The 20,531-nt window shown below is 37.6% G+C and overlaps 1 protein-coding gene across 1 annotated transcript in view; it reads left to right on the top strand.

The window, feature by feature from the left end:
• LOC137049459 (thyrotropin-releasing hormone-degrading ectoenzyme-like) overlaps positions 1-6,346 on the top strand; it is a 164,880-nt gene extending 158,534 nt beyond the window's left edge. The window contains exons 17-19 of the mRNA XM_067427978.1: positions 3,937-4,077; positions 4,312-4,393; positions 5,754-6,346. Coding sequence (XP_067284079.1) covers positions 3,937-4,077; positions 4,312-4,393; positions 5,754-5,897 — 367 coding nt within the window. The 3' untranslated portion in view covers positions 5,898-6,346. The remainder of the gene's footprint in view (positions 1-3,936; positions 4,078-4,311; positions 4,394-5,753) is intronic.
• The last annotated feature ends 14,185 nt before the right edge of the window (positions 6,347-20,531 follow it).

Raw genomic sequence — 20,531 nt, forward strand, 5'->3', positions numbered from 1 at the left:
AGCAACACTCACATGCTAATTAGAAAGTGGCACCTATTTCTACAATTCATGGCATAAGCATGATGTGTGAAGAACCTGTAGCTGCATTTTTTTTACAGTGTTGATATCTTGAGCGCAACACTTTTTTTTCTTCCATTTAATGAATTCCCATGGAATAAAGGTGTTGGTATCTTCAATGTGCAGGTCACACCTCAGTCATTGTTGCTTAGGGATGATTTGGTGTTGCATTATGTTCTTCAAACATTTTTCATTGGCAATACTTGTTTTAGTTTAGCATAACTACTTAAACTCCAAGACCATTTTTTGGGATTTCTGCCTGGAATTGGCCTACCTAAATTGAAAAGCTTCCAATACACACATACAGTGGTCTAAGTTCATCGCTTATCGATTTGTTTTAGTAGATGAATACATTGTATACAGTGTATACATTCATTTTTGAAAGTGTGTAACTCAGGCCCTGTGTGCTCTAGGAACCTGCAGACAGTTTGTGCTGTTTCCACTAAATTACAGAAAATAGTGGAAAAAATAATTTTGTATGTGTCATGTTGTGTGCAAGATTTATTTAAATGGTCTGAAGTTATGACCTCCCCATTCCCCCTCCCCTCACCATGCCCCCCCCCAAACACACACACACCACCCCCTCCCTCCACCTTATACAGTGATATAAATGTAAAATCCCAGTGTCATTCAATTAATTATATATGCTGGAAACAGCCCAAACTGTCTGTAGGGTCCTAGAGCACACAGGGCCTGAGTTACACAATTTCAAAAATGAGTTTATATATTTTTTTAAATCAAAAAGCGCCTAATTTTTTGGGGGGTTGTAACAGCTTAGACAACATATACTTACATGTTTATCACTTTTAGCAGTGTTTCATGTAACTTTAAAGGGTTTCCTGTAAAATGACACCAACATTTTGAACCTAGACCACTGTATGTGTGTATGGGAGGCTTTTCAATTTGGGTAGGCCAAATCCAGGCGGAAATGGCACCAGAGTAATTTAGTGTAAATACATTACTTTGTGTAAAACAAATGCCAAAGTGATGCATATCATTAGAAAGTAGAGACTCTAAGCTTTCAAATGGTACCACATATGATATCACAGCTCCTCCACAGACATTTAAAATTGAAAGTATATACACAATGTCATTCCCGACCCTGTAAAGGGTCCATGGAGTTTAAGCGGATAATGAAGATCTAATTATATATTATACATCAGAATTAAATTTAATCTCACCAGGAAGTTACAAAAACTTTCCTTTTTTATAAACTAATGTCTCTCAGCCCTAATATGCCCTATTGGATTTGTGTCTGAATATCCATGAATTTATTTCTGGCAACTTGAATAGTGTGACTTTGGAAAGATCAGATGCTTCTCAACAGCACTATCATGATTCAAACGGGCAAATGTCTGAGTACTTCCCTCAAATGAAGTCTCAAAGGAGTGATTACTTAAACCCTGATTAAAAAGTCTGAGTCTAAATTACACAGTTAATGTAGCCTGACAAGCCAGACTCACATCAAGATGTTTGGTCTGGAAACTCACCATAGACAGGGCTCAATCCGAGGGGCGGGATAAACAGTTGTCTTTCAAACTCCCTCTGCACGCGATAGGATAGCGCTACCACCAACCAGAGCAACGAAGGTGAAACAGAGCTTGTTGATAGATTAAACATTCGCCGTATCCGGTCGGCTAAACTCCGAACACATCTTCCCTTTTTAAGAATGACCTCAGTGCCGTTCTTTATTCTTTTCTCAGAGAAAAGCTTAACTCCAAGTCTTCCAGAGTTGCGGTCAAAGCTGATTCGAAATACCGCCGCCGTTCGCCAGTTTCTGTGTTTACTAGAAGCATGCAAACGCAACTCGGCCGTCGTCATTATGGCCCCGCCCACCGACTCTATACACGATGTGATTGGTCCGGCAAGAGTTAGGGGCATACAGCTCAGAAGGGTATTTATTGAGAGTTGCTAGATGACACTTGCGGGCAGATTAAATTTGCTGCCGCTAGGGTGCGTCTAGATTTCTAGGCTACAGTTAATGGTGATTCTCCTATAAAAAATTATTTAGGTATAAAACTACACAATCTGTCAGGAACCTGCCTGTATTTGAAGCGATGCTTGCATCAGTTCATTGAGAGCCCCTCAGGACCTCAAAGACGGGGGATATTTTAAATATTTCATGACTGCAACATTCAGACGTCCACCTTTGCTCTAGTGTCGGACTTAAAAGACAAGACCTCTAGCCGCAGTTCATTGATTTTAGATGCACTTAAATTTCACACAGCATGCACAAGCAAAGCCCCCGTCCCAGATGAGCCGTGTGTGTGAGAGTGTGTGTTTGTGATATGTAATCTACTGCAAAGAAAACTGCCTTGTTTGGAGTGAGCTAGTAAACGTGCTTCAATCACTGAGTCTGAAGGATGGGGTGTATGAACTCTGTGTTTAGTATTGATTTCTATGGCATGAAGTAAATTGTATCCCCCTCCTCCTTTTTTTTATTATTTTTTATTATCTTTTTATTTATTGTGTTGTGATCTAGTGTGACGGATAATAATTCCTCTCCGCTGCTTGTGTGTGTGCGCGTGTGTGTGTGTGTGTGTGTGTGCCAATCTCACCTCTCGGACTGCTAACCTAGAGATGTTGTGCAGCCTTAGAGAGTGAATAAAATTGCTTACTGAATACAGTGAACTGTATTAAGTATATAATTTATTAAATAATAACAATGCCAATATTGTAAAATAGGCAACAATAAGCATTGTATTTAAGCAGTAGTAAATAAATAAACACTGGTGCTGCGTCCCAATTCACCTACTTGCATATACTACGATCTAAAAGTATGTACTCTTTTTGTGAAGAAAAAGTACATACTTCTGAGTGTGTCGCAAAAAAGTATGCAAGCTTTGGGACTTACAGTAGGCTATTACTTACTTAGTTACATGCATTCCGTCATCATTTAAATTGCCCCGTCAATCATCGTCAGTTAAAATCACAATCAGTTTAATTTCCTACCGTATCGGAGAGAAATGTAGCCGCACGTTGATCTGCCATTCATGGGTCTTTCACGCAGAGACTCTCCTCGTGTGTTTATAATTTAAATATAATGATGCATTTAAAAGTAAATGGCCAAACGTGTCATTACAAAAGTTCACAATGCTGCTGCAGGTAAAAATATATTGTCGATAACGCTGAATAAATATCTTTTTGTATAATACTGTATAAGTATACTTTGCATAGAGAAAATGTCTGCATACTGTATTGTATAGTCAGTCAAGCTAGTATGCTAATATAAACATGCTGATCTGAACATAAAAAAAGGGATTGTAGAACTAGCGCAGCAAAAGAAACTTTTCTGAAAGCGTGTTCACACTTGTCCACAGAGGAAGCAGAATGTCACGTTTGCGATCTGTGAAGCTGCCGTCCACACACAGATGTGAGTTTGTCGCCGAGCCATTAATCTCCAGGGTGTTTGTGAAAAGGTGCTACAAATGACTCAACGACTCATGAAGTCAAAAGCCCCAAAGAGCAGTTGAACTGAAATAAGAGACCAAAGCACTGTGAAGCAATCACCCCACTCGTTATTGCAAATTGAAAACTTGTGCACCGTGGAAGCGTCTTTATGTGTAACATCTCATTTCCTATTTCTTCCTTTTTCATCTACTTGACATTTCGCACCAATTTGAATCGAATGGGTCTGTCTGCGTTCGATTTGGGCTTTTCAGGTTAATTACTTTTTGAAGATGCTGAACAGTATTGAGAACATATTTGAATAATTATGTTTCGCCAGGCCTGTCAGTGGCTGTCTTTAATGAAAACGGGGAAGAATAATGTGTTTTGTATCTCAGATTTACTCGAGCTTAAAACTAGCATAGAAAATGAATAGCACAATTAGTAAAGATATCACTAATAGGATAACTAGCATTATTGTGTTGTCCACAGGCTCCTGAATCTATCCCTCACCTCTGACCTGGTGCCGGATCAGGACGTGATCGATGTCATCATACACGTGGGCCGCAATCCACTGGGAAGACATTTAGCATGGAGATATTTCCGCGAGAAGTGGGACATATTGAATTCCAGGTGACTGTAACTTCATTCATCTCTGTTTATCAGTGACTATAACCTTCCTCTGATATGAATTTCACATTCGCACTCTCATAAGATATTTATTAGGGAATGTTCCTTGTTTGTGGTTGGAGGACCAGAGAGCAGTATGGGAAATATCTTTTGGTGTGTGTTTGCTACTGGGCTCATTAAAATGGTGCGCCGGTGTTTTTCATCACACCGCTTGAGCTCCGTGTCTCTCATTCGCAGGTATGGAGAAGCTTTATTTATGAACTCAAAATTAATCAGCGGCGTGACGGAGTTTCTCAACACAGAGGCCGAGTTGAATGAGGTGAGTCTGGACTTCTACACCATCCTGAGGCTCATACACCTCAAATCAATCTAAAACACTAATGAACTATTGACCAATCTTCATGGAACATTAATACTTACAAAACAACAATGGTCAGCAAAATTCTTGAGAGGGAGAAAATGAGCAAAAGTAAATTTTGAAGCCTGCAGGAATGTTCTCCGCTCTGTTTCGTTGGGTTATTTCCTCATTGTAACTGCTTAACCTTATTATAGGAAATGGAACGTATATTCACTTATTCAAATTCATTCAGCTTCAGTCCCAGAGGACACAGACTGCTGATGCTTCTCAATGCAGCGCAGCACTTTCTCATCCAGCTGACTTTGCCTTCAACGATTTATCATTCATACAGAGATAATACGAACCCCCTCAGTGTGTTCTTAAACAGAGCATTAGCATACTGTCATTGACAATCAGCCGCTGCCAGAGCACTTCATCCACAGATTCACCGTTAGATCAGTGATGCTTTCAATGCTGTTGGTTTTATTTCTTTTGAAAGTTATACGAACAACAGCTATTTTGAAATAGTTTAAGACTAGGAGTCTTATTTATAAAGCTTGCTTACACACAAAACGGGGCTGGAAACGTACGTAAACCAGTTCCCACGTAAAGGTAGGACTGGGAATCGATTCCAAAAATAATCGGTTCCTCGATTCCAACGTTTGGAATCGATTCCATCGCGGGGAATCGACTCCTCTTTATTCAGTCTTTCACGTGTGTCTCGCTCACTAACAATGATTGGAAGTCTATTTAATTTTTGCAAAAGGTTCTTTTGAACAGTTAGTTTCAAATAACGAGTTAAAAATAAAGCAATTCAGGTCACATGGTTTTATAAATCAGATTTTTTTTGTGTGCAAGCAAAATCTAGCCTTTGTGTGTACGTACAATTTTACGGTGAAATTTACGGAAAGTTTTTTAAATGAGGCCCCAGGACAGCAACTGAAATACTTAATCCCAGCACATGTTTGTTCATGTAAATCTCATGACCTCGGGAAATGGGAATCATTTTTGTAAAGTGTTATTTAGTAAATGGAGATTTTTTTTAATGAGATCTAGATTTTTGACAGACACCCAAGTGTCCTTCTCTTCCAAAAAAAAAAAAAAATGACAACACCGATAATTCTGTTTACTTCAAATCCATTCCCACTCCTCATTATCATAAACATCACTGTTATCTGCTAAATAACATGTCAGGCATTTGCATTTAAATGCATTGTATATCCTGACGCTGATTAACAGAGATGAAGGTGCCGCTTACACACACAAACACAAACTCTCTATATCTGATACATCCGACACGATACGATTATAACGCTAATGAAATTGTGTATCTTCTCCTCAGCTGAAAGAGTTCATCCTGACCAGCGGGGGAGAGTCGGCACCTGCGTTCGCTCGAGCCGTCGAGATCGTTCAAGCTAATGTACAATGGCACATCCTGTTCCAGCAGCAGTTTTACAGATGGCTGCGGAAAGCTCCGGACGGTTAACACAACGTTAAGCATGGAGCAGTCTATTAGCATGGAAACTCCATCAGACGTGTCGAGGCCAGTGACGTGGGGACACCTAGGCGATATTAAAAAATAACTTGTATGGACTCTGAGAAGCAGCAAAATTGAACTTTTATTTCCCTTTTGAAACAACAAGGCATTGACAGAACAAGACGAATTCCCAGAGAACAACAGAGCTGGCCAACTCACTCATTGCGCCAGTAAAAGAGGGGGAGGAGATGGACAACTTGCAGAAAATAAATGGAAGAAACTGAATATGATAACAGAAGGACTGGAAGTCCCACTTTTGATTTGAAAAGAGCCAGCTGGGCTTCGTTTTTCTCTAGATTGAGCATGTGCATTGAATGGATCAGGCAGAGAAAATTTGAGTTAAAGAGGCAAATGTGTCCGCCTTCTTTCGTCTAGTTTTATTCATAATGTGAAATACGAGTTATAATACGAGTCTAAAACAATCTTGGCAGTCTTTCCCCTTTCAGGCAGATTCAGGAGCTGAAATTGTGTGTTCATGACCTACAAAAGAAAGAAAACGGCCTTAAAAGGACTTTGTCTACACATTCTGTCTGCGTTCTCCCCCCAAAGACTGCTGCTGTTCTCAGATGGAACAAAGACTCTTTTTAAAGATTCAATTTCAGTGATAAGCTGCTCTCCGCTTTTCTTGCACAATCGCACCATTTTATTGACTTATATTTTGTACAATATCAAATGAGGCCATATCTACCTTCATCAAACAGTCAAATAAAGATAACCGCAGGTCGCGAGAGGATCCAGGACAGGCCGTTGCCATTTATCATGGACAAACACGGGCTTGTATGGGTCAGTGCTAATTAAAGAATTCTTAAAGGTGCCTATATCTGTTTTCTTGGGTCTGTAGTGGATTGAAGATGAGTTTATTTAGTGGTGATTCTAGAATATTGACACATGCGGATTATATAACTTAAAGAATATGCATATACAGTCAAACCAAAAATGATTCAGACACCAGCTATCATTTTTTACTAGTGGGGGCTGGACACTGAAGTTCATTTATGTAAGTGAGGATAGCCAAATAAAGAAAACTGTCAGATATTATACCCCAAAATTCTTCATATAGTGGACTACCGGTAAAATTGATAACAGTTTGGGACCAAAATTATTCAGACACTTTGACCTCACCATGTTTTGCTTAAGTGCTTTATCTTGAATTGCTAATGCAACCTTTTACACCACAGACTGAACAAAATGAAGCATTGCTTTGTAATTTGTTGACCGTAATTGGTATTATCCAATTGTGTCCTTAAATTGAACAGCTGACAGCTGATTGGTTGATTGTAACCAATTGTATAACTTTCTATCAACATTATCTGACATTATCAAGAGGAGTTCTTGTCATATTTTCTTACCGTTTTCTAAAATATAGCAAATAAACTGAAAATGAGAGAAAATGTTGAAGGTGTCTAAATAAATTTGGGTTTGACTGTACATGTGCATATATATATTTATACAAAGTTAAATAACATATGGGTCAAAGATGTGGCGCTCTTTTTGTTTTATGGAATTAAAGGGATTGTTCAACTAGAAATTCTGTCATCATTTACTTTCCATCATAACCTCATAACTCACAAACTCATAAAACCCTTCAGTATACAGATGAAGATATTTTGAACAGTCATTCATGATTTTTTTTCTCACGCAACCAGGCATCGGAAAAATGTATTCCAATGAATGGAGGAGTTCTTCTTCTGAAGAGACATTATCGCTTTGTATGATATGAGTTCATGTAAGCTTTTATGCACATAAACTTTGATAAATAGAGCTCATCAAATTTGGAAGCACAGTTGCTTGAAATGCAAGAACAAACCTCTCTGGTTTTCGCACATCAGCAAGCACGGCTGTGTAAATGATGACAATTTTTATTTTTGGATGAAGCATCCCTTTAAGTTCAAAAGTGTATTGATGCAATTCATACAGACAATGAGCAGAATACTGAACTTTTATGATAAAAATGTCCAAGTTCTATTTTTTGTTGTTGTCAATATTAAAATAAAACATGTCAGTGTGGTGTAACCAGTTTTACCATGATAATCTGTAATTATTATTATTAAATTTAAGAAGAAAAAATTATTAATATTTGGAAAAATCTCTATCTCTGCCAAATCACTGTGCCAAATTATTTCAAATTTATTTTGACAAGTTAATTCAGGTTGTCAAATGGTATAACCTCAAGTTCAAGAAGCTATTTGGAAATAATTATATATACCATGCATACAAGGTGTAATATAGTTTTTTTTCTTACAAACTTTGAAAAATGTTATAGCGAGAATTTTTGGTTTATTTACGAAAAGAAAGAAAGAAGGGAAACCAAAAAGTTAAAGTAATCCACAAGGAAAAGTTAAACACAAATGTAACAGCTTTGTATATAAATAATGACCGACAAACTGATGGGCTGAAAACTGAAGCGTTTTTATGCTTTTTGCCTGTTTATTTACACGACAATGCCTTTTTGCAGGCCAGAAAACACAGACTTTTGAAAATGCTGCTTCAAAGTGCAAGTTTTTGAAAATTATAACATTATTGTATCTGTGAGCTACGTGGATTTGTGAAAACGGTGACGTCATGCGCATTACATGTTCAGACTATAGGCGTTGTCGTTTTTCTTTACGAAGTGACCTTGCCAACTACTAGCCTGGCATGAATAATACAGCGTTTTTAGATGTTTTCGACAGATCTGTGTGAACCGGGATCATTTTGACAACGCTGTCAATGTCTATACACGAAAAACCAAAGCTACACAAACAATGTGGTTACACCACTTGACATTTTCAGTCATTTCATTCAAATGTTCATTAGATTTTTTTTTTCTTATGAATGCTAAGATTTCAATTCTTAGAATTTTTCTTATACGCTTAAAATTGATTTTAAAAAGATTCCTCCGACCCTCATAATAGACCCCTATCTTGTTCTGCTCTTGGACAGAAACTTAGTTTTCACATGTACATTTTGTAGATATGTTGACCTTAATATCCTAACGTTAATTTGTGTCTGTTTCTTTGTTTTGTATGCATTGCAGATGTAAATGCGAAAAATGAAGAGGTAAAAAAAAGAAAAGAAGCGATCAGTGCCTTTTCTACCTCATTATCCATCTCTTATTAGCAAGACTGGCAGTGCCTTGAATAAACCTGTCATAAACATTCCCAAGATCTGCTGTCTGATTTTTCAAACAAGTCAGACATTGCAGGTTTGAAATATTTCAAGCATATATGAAAAAGAAAAGAACCCTGAAGCCACAGTTGTCAACACAGCAAGATGAAGTTCAGGCTTTGCACTGAGTGTTACTCCAAAGTCAAAGCAATATGCGAAAAAAAAATGACAAAGTTCACGGTCAACTGAATAAAATAGCTATATTGTATAATTCTGCTCTTTCTACGGTTGAGACGTTCACTTTATCAATAAATGTTGTAGGCATTCACAGAACAAAAGGAGAACATTATTGAACCATAAATAGAATATCTGCAACGTGTTATCATTTATGGCAGTTCCAAAAACAAAAGATATAGTTATTGTCTGAAAAATAAGCAGAACTGAAGTTTGTGGTCCATGGAGTGTATAGTGGTTCTTGTCTGAAAGGAAAATCTACCAGTCATTGGCTGATTGGATCAATCCTTCACAGTGTCTGCAAAGCTGGACGGAGACAAGAATCGCTTGAAAACGTGAGGACTTTTCCCTACCTTTCCATCATGCTGCTGAAGCGCTGATAAGTCCTGCCTGTCCTCCTTCATTCATCTTTGCCTCCAGGTCACATGTTCACATTTCGATCTGGTGGCTGCAGGTTCTGAATGACCTCCTTCTCTAGATAGATAAACAGTGGACATGATCGATCCTTGCCTTAACAGTGACTCGCAAAACAGTCATAATATGCACCTGAGACTAGCCTAAACTGTAATCTGTAAATAAAACATTTTTCACAATAAGATTTTCACTAAAAATGTCACGGTGAGAAATAGCTTCATTAGCTGCTCACAGCTGAAAATAATCTTGTTCCCCACAACAGTCAACAGAGTTTCATTTATCAATTGTCCACAAAACAGAAGTGTGAAAATGAAAGTTTTTTTTTAACTACTTTTTTGTTTCCTTCACGTATCATGCTTTACACATACACACACACACACACAAAAAGCAGCACATCTGTTTTCAACATCGATGATAATACTAAATGTTTCTTGAGCTGCTAATCATCATATTAGAATGATTTCTGAAGGATCATGTGACACTGAAGACTAGAGTAATGATGCTGAAAATACAGCTTTGATCACAGTAATAAATTACTTATTTTAATTACTTATATTTATATTAAATATATTATTATACGTTTGAATACTATTTTACAATATTTCTGTGTATATTATTGATCAAATAAAGGCTTCGTGAACATTGAGACTTGTTTTAAAAAATCTTTTAAAAAAACAACGGTAACATTTTACTACACTGTAAAAAAATGCAGGTTTTTGTTGGTTTAACTTAAAAAAGTAAGTAACCTGGCTGCCTTCAAATTTTGAGTTTATTGAAATAAAATTGAGTTGATACAATGAAGGAAATTTGTTTAATAAATAGAAACTCAAAATATTATTGTGTCTGAACCACATTTAATAAAGGTTGTCGAATCTCAAATAAATGTCTTTGTATTAACTCAAAAAAGGCAACCAGGTAACTTTTTTTCTAAATAATTTTTTACAGTGTATAAGTGGCCCTATCATACACCCGGCGTAATGCGACGGCAAGCGCGACACAAGTGTATTTGCTAGTTTCAGCCCGACGCAGTTATCATTTTCATGACCTGTGCTAAGTTGTTTAAATAGCATATGCATTTGCAATTATTTGTTCACCCATGGACGTGCTGGTCTGAAAACCAGGTGTGTTCAGGCGCATTGTTGGCATGAACTGAAAACGACTGCGACATTGACCAACAAAGCCCTGGTCCAAAGTCAATAGGGCAGTATTTGTTGTGTTATTTAAACAGCGTGTTAGAATATGGGCTTATATGGTGGGTGTAAAACGTGCATACACTATGCTTATTACACACACACAGGGATGTGCGGCAGCACACAAACATTTTTAAATATTAAAAATAAAAGGATTCCTCTCTGGAGAAGCGTTCAGTCTTTCCACTCACAAGTTCCGCCGTGTAAATAACGATTCGCCATTGTGCAAGCGCAATTAGCTTTTAAAGGGAATGGGAGACTCTGATTGGTTTATTGCACGTTACGCCCAAAACACACCCATGACTCATTAAGAGACTAGGGACAACACTTTTAGAGCAAATGCCCAAAGTGCACTTCCGTCGTGGGCTTAAGACTATGCGCTTAGATCATTAAAATAGGGCCCACGGTCTCACTAATTAACATTGGAGAAATATATGAACTAATATGAGAAATATATTTGTACTGCATATATTAACCTTTGTTAATGTTAGTTAATATACTTATTCATATCCATGTTCGTTCACAGTGCATTAACTTATGTTCACAGATACAACTTTTGATTTTGAAAATGTGTTAGTTCTAAGTATTAGAAGTATCGTTCATTCTTAGTTCATGTTAATGTAGTTAACTAATAATGAATAATAAATGAAACCTTATTGTAAAGTGTTACCAACATCAAACTTCTGGTTCAGGTGACTTTGATTTTGCCAAATGAGACCTATTTTGTTGACCCTGGAACAACGTTTCTGAAAATGTTGCGCAAACCGTACCCCAATCCCTAAACCTAACCCCTTATCCCTAAAATCAGAGGGAAATATAGGTGAATAACACTGATGTAGAAGCACTTAACCATGATTGTAAGCCTAAACTTAACAAAAACCTCTGTATCCCTCAAATCTGATTAGAAAGTTGTTCCAGGGTCAATAAAGATTTTGATCCAGGTACATTATATTGTACTTAATGAAATCATGTTCACCTTTTGGGTCACTGCTTTTAAAATTCTTTTAAGTCTATATATTTAAAATAATGTGCAAATTAGAACCATATACTTTATTTAGTAAGACAGTACAGAGATGCACTAAAAGAAGTAAACACTGAAGCTGAAACCAGAAGAAAACTGCAGTCCAGCAGCACAACTGTGACTGGAAAATTTGTTCTGATCCATAAGGCTGAACATCAAGGACCATGACAAAAATTCCAGAACATCCATTCAAGGCAATTTTTACGCTATATGAACATCACCCTTACGCTTTCAAAGGGTTGTGAAATTATGTATTTCTTTTAAGGATGACTAAAGTTTGGAACCGGGTCAAAGATAAAATTGAAATAGGGAGGCAGAACGGGAGGAATTGCAAAAGAAAATACATACCTCACTATTTCCAGAATACTTCAGCAGGTGTCAGTACTACACTTGCTCGCAGTCTTCGACTGGTTCTTTGGCAGAGAGTGCAAGTGGTCTAATGGATGCATTGTTTTCCCCCGGTGCCTATGTTAAAGGGTTAGTTCACCCAAAAATTAAAATTATCCCATTATTTATTCACCCTCAAGGTGAATCCTAGGTGTATATGACCTTCATCTTTCCAGCCAAAGGAGTTATATGAAAAAAATATCCTGGCTCTTCCATGCTTTATAATAGGAGTGAATGGTATCTTAGATTTTGAAGCCCAGAAAGTGCATCCATCCATCATAAAAGTAATCCATTGGCTCCAGATGGTTCATAAAGGCCTTCTGAAGTGATGTGTATTTGAAAGAAAAAATATCCATAATCCATAACTGCAATCACTAGCTTCAGGTAAAGGTCATCCGCATGTATTGGATGTAGGAGTAGTGTAATGTAAAGTAGACTCCTCTTGCGGTTCTAACAAATGGGGCTGGGCAACAAAATCAAGTTTCCCTGACATTTCTCTTAAAAAAAAATCTAATTTTAAATGTCTAATTCGTGACCGATGTTTTGTTTTACTGCTTCCGCTTTTATCAATACGTCATGACTCATACGCCTGTCAAAGTCACTCTTCTGCCGGAACTTGACTCGCATACGGCCATAACCAGAAACCAGTGATTATAAAAATTGATCTTTTTTCTTACAAAAACGCTTAGTTTCAGAAGGCCTTTATTAATCGCCTGGAGCCGTGTGGATTAAACTTTTATGATGGATGGATGTGCTTTTATGGGCCTCAAAAAATGGCACCATTCACTCCCATTATAATGCTTGCAAGAGCTGGGATATTTTTTTAATATAACTCTGATTGTGTTTGGCTGAAAGAAGAAAGTCATATACACCTAGAATGGCTTGAGGGTGAGTAAATTATGGGATAATTTTCATTTTTGGGTGAACTATCCCTTTAACAGGTTAGAGCATTCACACTGCTGTCACTGGCGCTTGCAGGCAGGAGGACGAAGATAAAATTTCAAAGGAAGTTTTAATGTTGAAGATTCTCAGGTGAGTCATACAGGAAGTATAGCAAAACACACTATACAAAACGGGGATCGGACAAAGACTAAGGGAAACAGGAGAACTTAAATAGGGAATACAAACGAGATAATAGACAGCTGAACAGAACAGAACTAACTAACCAGGGTTACCATGGTAACAAATGAGTGACAACAAGGGAACGTGATCTGGGGCCTATTGCACAAAACAAGGATATGGGATTAAGCCAGGATATCTTGGGGATCCTGGCTCAATTTATCCGCTAATATACAGTTATCTTTTGTTATCGTTATTGTTCTTGGTGCGAGTGTGCCTTCAGGGTATGTTTACATGACAGCGGTGTACTAAATTGCATACAGATGACAAGATCACCAAGATATCCCGGCTTAATCCCTTATCCTAGTTTTGTGCAATAGGCCCCTGAGCTGCATTCAGCCCCGACAAAACATTGCAAAAGGTTTTTTTTTTTGTGTGTTTTTTAAAATGGAAACGGTGTTGCGTTGACCACCCTATTATTCTGATGATGCAGGAAATGTAACAGGCCATTCTTTGTGTTCTTTTTGAAGGAATTTTCAGAGCCTGATAAATATGCTTGATACAATCATGCCCTTGCTGTGTAGAATAAAAGAGAACACCCCCATCCCATTTTATTAGCTTTTTATCTCTTGGTAATCAATTTTAATTTAAATCATTTTCTTTCAAATTTTCCTTCTCATTTTTATGTAAAGCACTTAATGCGGTCTGACAGTGCATTCCAGGATTCTATTGCTGTGCTGCACACAGTGTCTTGTTTGCATAAAAATAAACATGTATCGACACGAAAATGTTGTAATTTCACAATAATGCATAAAATTACACAGTTTCAAAGTAAACATATGGCTTTTTGACTCATGATTTCTTTATGTCACATTTCTTTAACTCACATTTCTTTATGACCTGCAGGATTTCTTCTAAAAGGCATGATTTTAACATAATAAAAGTAGACCCACATGTTTAAATGGGTTGCTACTTGCTTGGACAACTTAATATATTAACAGAAATAATTAATTGAATAATACATTGTTTAAATTTTGTGTTTACATGTGAATAAGTCTATGAAAGATTGTACATTACTGTATACAAAAATAAATAAAATAAAAAATTCACAATGCTGATAAAACTTCGTTATAGTCACAACTTTTGGATTTGAAAGGAAACGCAAACACACCGCTCTCGAGCAGTGGGACTCTTATTATTATGACGGGACACAGTCGCCGTCGCCATTTTGGCTTTTCCGATCATGAGTATGAGGTAACAGCTCTGTTTATCATATTCGATACATTTAAGTGTGTTTAAAATGATGTTATGATGTTACTCTGTGTGTTCGCTCAGCGGCTGCTGTGACACTTGTTCACACTGCTAAAAGTAAAGCGATTCTCCCAAATAAAACCGAAAACTGAGGGCAACGAAGATATTAAGCAATTGACAGGCGACTTCCTCAGACATCCCAGCACCTTGGTTAAAATAGCAATTTTCTCACAATTTAAAAATAGTTGGAAACATTTGGGATATTGTAAGAACTCAACTGAACAAAATATATAACACTGGCCTGGTGTTTTTGTTGTTGTTGGTATTTTAATGCAAATATTCTACATTTGAACCCTACAGGTTACTTGGAGGCCATCGCCCGTAAATGAACACAACGTCAGCAAAAATGGAAACAAATAGTCATTCTTTTATCAGCAAAGAAGAGATGTTTTACCAGCTATTTGGTTCGCTTTGGGCTCTAATGTGGCATCACGGCCAAGTACACTGGCTAATATGGTCCCTCCTCTCTTCCATTTGGAAAAGTGCTGCAAGACTAACAACAGATCAAAACAACAATATGCGCCAAATGCGTGGGCTGATGGGAGAAAGAGGGAGAGCGAAATGAATTATTATAACCTCCCAATGAATTATTGATGCTCAGTGTTTTGGTCAGAATGGGTACAGTTATTAATCATGTATGGCATATCTTTGCTCAACTCCAAAAATATAACGAAATGAAATTTTCCATGAAAAAAGTGGTGCCTCTGTAGAAAAAGAACAGTGAGATCAGAGGAAGGCCGTTTCATCTTTAGGGTAACCTTTTCAAAAAGATGGAAGCGTTTGAATAATTTCCCAATTTTTTCTTCTTCTCACTCACACAGTCACACATTAGTAGGCATGCAAATCCCTTGCGTTTTCAGAATATCACACAATAGCTTTGCTAATGATCAATCATAGTAAGTCTATTGTGCATCACTCAACCACAACATTAATTACCAAAGAGTGCTACAATGAATTTGGGGAAAAGAGTCATTTTAGAATCCTCTAAATGAATTCAGAGCATTTGACATGTTTGGAAGAGGAAATGGCTTTGATGTTTCAGTTTAATGAATCAAAGGGAAAAATAAAGAAACAGTGGGTTGACTGAACATCTAAGGGGGAAAACAGTGTTCAATCTGTCATTGTGTAGCTCTGATAGTGTGCGCCAAAACTCTCAGTGGACATCTCATCTGAAACAAATCTCAGCAGAAGGCAGAAGTGTTATTTTACCTTCAACTTTTCTGTTGTCATTTTATGCTGAACATTTTAGCTTAAGAGGGTTAGTGTGAAAATAAAATAAATTAATACAATAATTTATAAAACGATTATGTTGTACATTTGCAAATGTGTATTATTTTATTTAAATACATATGTGTATTATTAATTAATACAAAGTATTTATTCATTAATAAATAAATTCACTTGAAAATAATAATTTCAAAATAAATCATTTACTCACCAAGACTAATCACACATTTTCTTCTGTGAAACACACAATTGGATGTTTTGAAGACTGTTCATGTCACGGGTGGTGTGAGTTAAAAAGGAGCGAGGACTCAGTTGCATAAAGAAATGGTGGTGTTATTTATTAATAATAAAGTAAAACAAACAAAACACCCACAAAGGGGAAAACCAGACTTGACTTTGACAAATGTGAGGATCAGGAACATGAATCAAACAGGAAGCACATGACGGGTGACGGAAAACAACCCCTGCGTCCCAATTTGCATACTATCCATCCTAAATAGTATTCGAAAATAGAATTAGTATGTCCCAAATCGTAGTATGTTGAAAAGAGTAGTCCAAAGATTCCCAGATGGTTTACTATTTCCGGTCCGAATTCGAAGTACGGATCGATGTGCACTCTAATGGCTGATATTGCCCACAACCCATTGCGAGTTGGACGATGATTTGATTAGAACTACAAACGCGGATAAAAAAGCGTTAAAAAACTACAAGCATGGTGGATGTGCGAGTTCGAAGGTTAAGTAGAGAAGATTAGATAAAGGGGTTTGAGTTACCAACTATCAATATTTAACCTGACAAAAATATATTTATTCAGTGTTGTCCACATTATATTTCACCTGCAGCAGCATGAAGTGAACTTTTTTAATGACACGTTTGGCCATTAACTTTTAAATGCATCATTATATTTAAACTGCAAACACATGAGGAGAGTCTCTGACCCACACATGGCAGATCAACGAGCGGCTACATTTCTCTCCGATACGGTAGGAGATTAAACTGAATGTGGAGGATGTGAACTGTGAGGAATCTGACGATGATTGACAGGGCAGATAAACGGTGACGGGATGCACGTAACTAACCCTGCGTCCCAATTCGCATACTATCCACCCTAAATAGTATTCGAAAATATAATTAGTATGTCCCAAATCATAGTATGTTGAAAAGAGTATTCCAAAGGTACCCGGATGGTTTACTATTTCTGGTCCGAATTCGAAGTATGAATCAATGGGCACTCTAATGGCTGATATTGCCCACAACCCACTGCGAGGTCGTATGGGGATTCGATTAGAACTACAAACGCGGATAAAAAGCGTTAAAAACTATAAACATGACGGATGTGCGAGTTCAACGGTTAAGTAGAGAAGTTTAGATAAAGGGGTTTGAGTGACCAACTATCAATATTTAACCTGACAAAAATATATTTATTCAGTGTTGTCCACATTATATTTCACCTGCAGCAGCATTGTGAACTTTTGTAATACACGTTTGGCCATTAACTTTTAAATGCATCATTATATTTAAACTGCAAACACATGAGGAGAGTCTCTGCATTAAAGAACCCACACATGGCAGATCAACGAGCGGCTACATTTCTCTCCGATACGGTAGGAGATTAAACTGAATGTGGAGGATTTGAACTGTGACGAATCTGACGATGATTGACAGGGCAGATAAACGGTGACGGGATGCACGTAACTAAGTGACAGAGTCCGTTAAAGATGACGAAGTAGTATGTCCTGAAGCTTGCATACTTTTCTGCTATACACACTCAAAAGTATATACCTTTTCTTCACAAAAAGAGTTCATACTTTTAGGACGTAGTATAAGTAGGCAAATTGGGACGCAACAAACGATCCAGCACAGGACTGCATACGAGGAGGAGGGTAACAGGTGGGTCAAATTAAACAATAATGAGATACAGGGGGGGGGGGGGGGGGGGTATCAATACGGAAGACAGGAACATGGATCAATAATTTTCCAAAACACCACATGTGCCAATTAACAAGACAAAGACAGACATGTGACAGTTGATGCTGCTCTTTTTCTAAGGAATGTGAAAACTGACTAGGACTGAATAGGAAAAATTATAATAATAATAATAAATAATATCATATAACCATAACCATATAAGTTATGTGCTTTATTCCAAGCCCTCTAAAGTCATTTGATAACTACGGAGCCCCGCACATGACATGCAGTAAAAAACTAGTAGGCCAAAATCGTGCGCACAGTTTAGTATTTTGCTCCCTCGATTTAAAAATTATGCGCACATTTTACTATTTCGTTCCCTCGATTTATAAATAGTGCGCACGTTTTAGTAATCCGTTCCTTTGATTTGCTAAATCGTGCATACGTATAACTAATTCGTTCCCTTGATTTACTAAATCATGCGCATAATTTATAAATCGAGGCGAACAAATTTGTATAATGTGCTCACGATTTATAAATCGAGGGAGCGAAATAGTAAATCGTGTGCACTATTTACCGTTTTTTTTCTTGCATGTCATGTAAGATAACTCATATTATAGAAGTTAAATAGAAATTTCACATTGACTTTGAGATTTATCCAAACTTTCATACAGACTTGAGACATGAAGATGTATCTATAAATCATTATTACATATTCAAAACCTGCATGATCCCATTTGAATATCTGTTTGAGGAAATAAAGTATTACCGCTCTATCAACCTTTACCAAAACTGTATGAAATGGAGACTAATTTAATCTTCATAACAACATAATGACCTTAGAGTTTGTCTTTCAAAAGCTCCATTATTCTTATCAGTGCTCCATTCTGTATTTTCATTTCCCATTATGATTTTCAAATATTTGCTGAGGGCGGTTTGATTACTCTTTAGTAATGTGTGTTTTTTTTATTATTATCACACCACCAATTCTCACCAAGAGATATTAACTAGATTTGATTTAGTCCAATCCGTAACTGTCCGAAGATAAGTAGGGGTTTGACATGGTTAGCTGAGATACAAAATACTCAATGTGATCACATTCTTTGTAAACAACCCAATGTTCCCATTCACATCTCCTGTGAGAGCATGCCTTCCTTTTGAAGATGCGAGCGGATATTGGATTTGCAATGTAATCAATATCTAATTACCTTTATCACAAGGCCTGGGGTTTTAATAGTTGATTCAGTGGGGGCAAGAGACACTATTTAACATTTAACAGTTAGAACATCACCTGCTGTTCCTGCTTCCTGCTCATTAGCACTGATTTCAGACCTACTGAGCTCCCTTGTTACCTACTGTCTAAATAGACATCTGCCTTCCGAAGAAGCATCCTAAACGACTCTACATAGGCAGCCACAAATAGCCCTCTTCAAAAGACTAACCACTGATTTCAATTGGTCACTACCATAGTCCACACACACACACGCACACGCACACGCACGCACACGCACACGCACACGCACACGCACACGCACTGAATGGTTGCTCTATCTGCTTGGTTACAAACATTATTCAAAATATCTTCTTTTTTGTTCCACAGAAGAAAGAAACTCATACAGGTTTAGAACAACATGAGGGTGAGTAAATGATGACAGAATTTGCATTTTTGGGTGAACTATCCCTTTAATCATATTCTTTTGCTTTATCCGCCATATTGGATTCAGTTTTTTTCACTGCGCTTGTCACTGGCAGCATCCTAACTTTTAGCATCCTTAGCATTTGGAACATTTTTGCTAAGCTAACAGCATAATGGATAATACTAACAGTGATACTGGGTACAACTGTCCATTTTTAATTATTGTCAGATTCCCCCCCCCCCCCCTTTTGGAATGAATACTTTCAGTTTTTAATGAAACATAACATCTTGAACCTGATGTTTAGGTTTAGTGGTCTCCAAACCATTAAAAACCAAAAGCATAATGAGTACTTATTACGGTAAATATTTATCGCTTAAGCAAAAGGGGCCACTCAACAGAGACTGCATTACTATCTGTCCCTGAAGCCCTGTGGATTGCGAAAGCTGATTCCGAATCATCAGTCCTTGTCCTCCTTGATCTATCAGCTGCCGCTGACACTATGAATCATCAGATTCTTGTTTCCACCCTCTGATCACTGGGCATTAAAGGGATTCTGCTCCACTGGTTTGAATCCTATCTCACAGGTAGGTCTTTCAAGGTTGCCTGGAGAGGAGAGTTATCCAAAACACATCAACTGACCACGGGGGTTCCTCAGGGCTCAGTGCTTGGACCTCTCCTCTTCTCCATTTGCCCTACAGCACTGGCACCCATTATACAGGCACATGGCTTCTCATATCATTGCTATGCTGATGACACACAGCTCTACCTTTCATTTCAACCAGATGATCCCGCAGTAGCGGCATGAATCTCAAGCTGTTTGGCGGACATCTGGGTCTGGATGAAAGAACATCACCTGCAGCTCAACCTGGCAAAGATTGAGCTTCTCGTCCCTGCTCGTCCCTGCTAATCCGACTATAAACCAGCCAGCTAGGTTCATCTTTGATTACCCCTTCAGGGTCGGTCAGAAATCTTGGAGTAATCTTTGATGACCATCTGTCCTTCAAAGACCAAATTTCAAAGGCCGTTTGTGAATGCAGTTTTGCGCTGCACAACACCAGAAAGATCAGACCATTCCTAACAGAGCATGCAAGACAGCTTCTCGTCCAGG

The sequence above is a fragment of the Pseudorasbora parva genome, chromosome 20 (genome assembly GCF_024679245.1).
Source record: "Pseudorasbora parva isolate DD20220531a chromosome 20, ASM2467924v1, whole genome shotgun sequence".
NCBI lineage: Eukaryota > Metazoa > Chordata > Actinopteri > Cypriniformes > Gobionidae > Pseudorasbora > Pseudorasbora parva.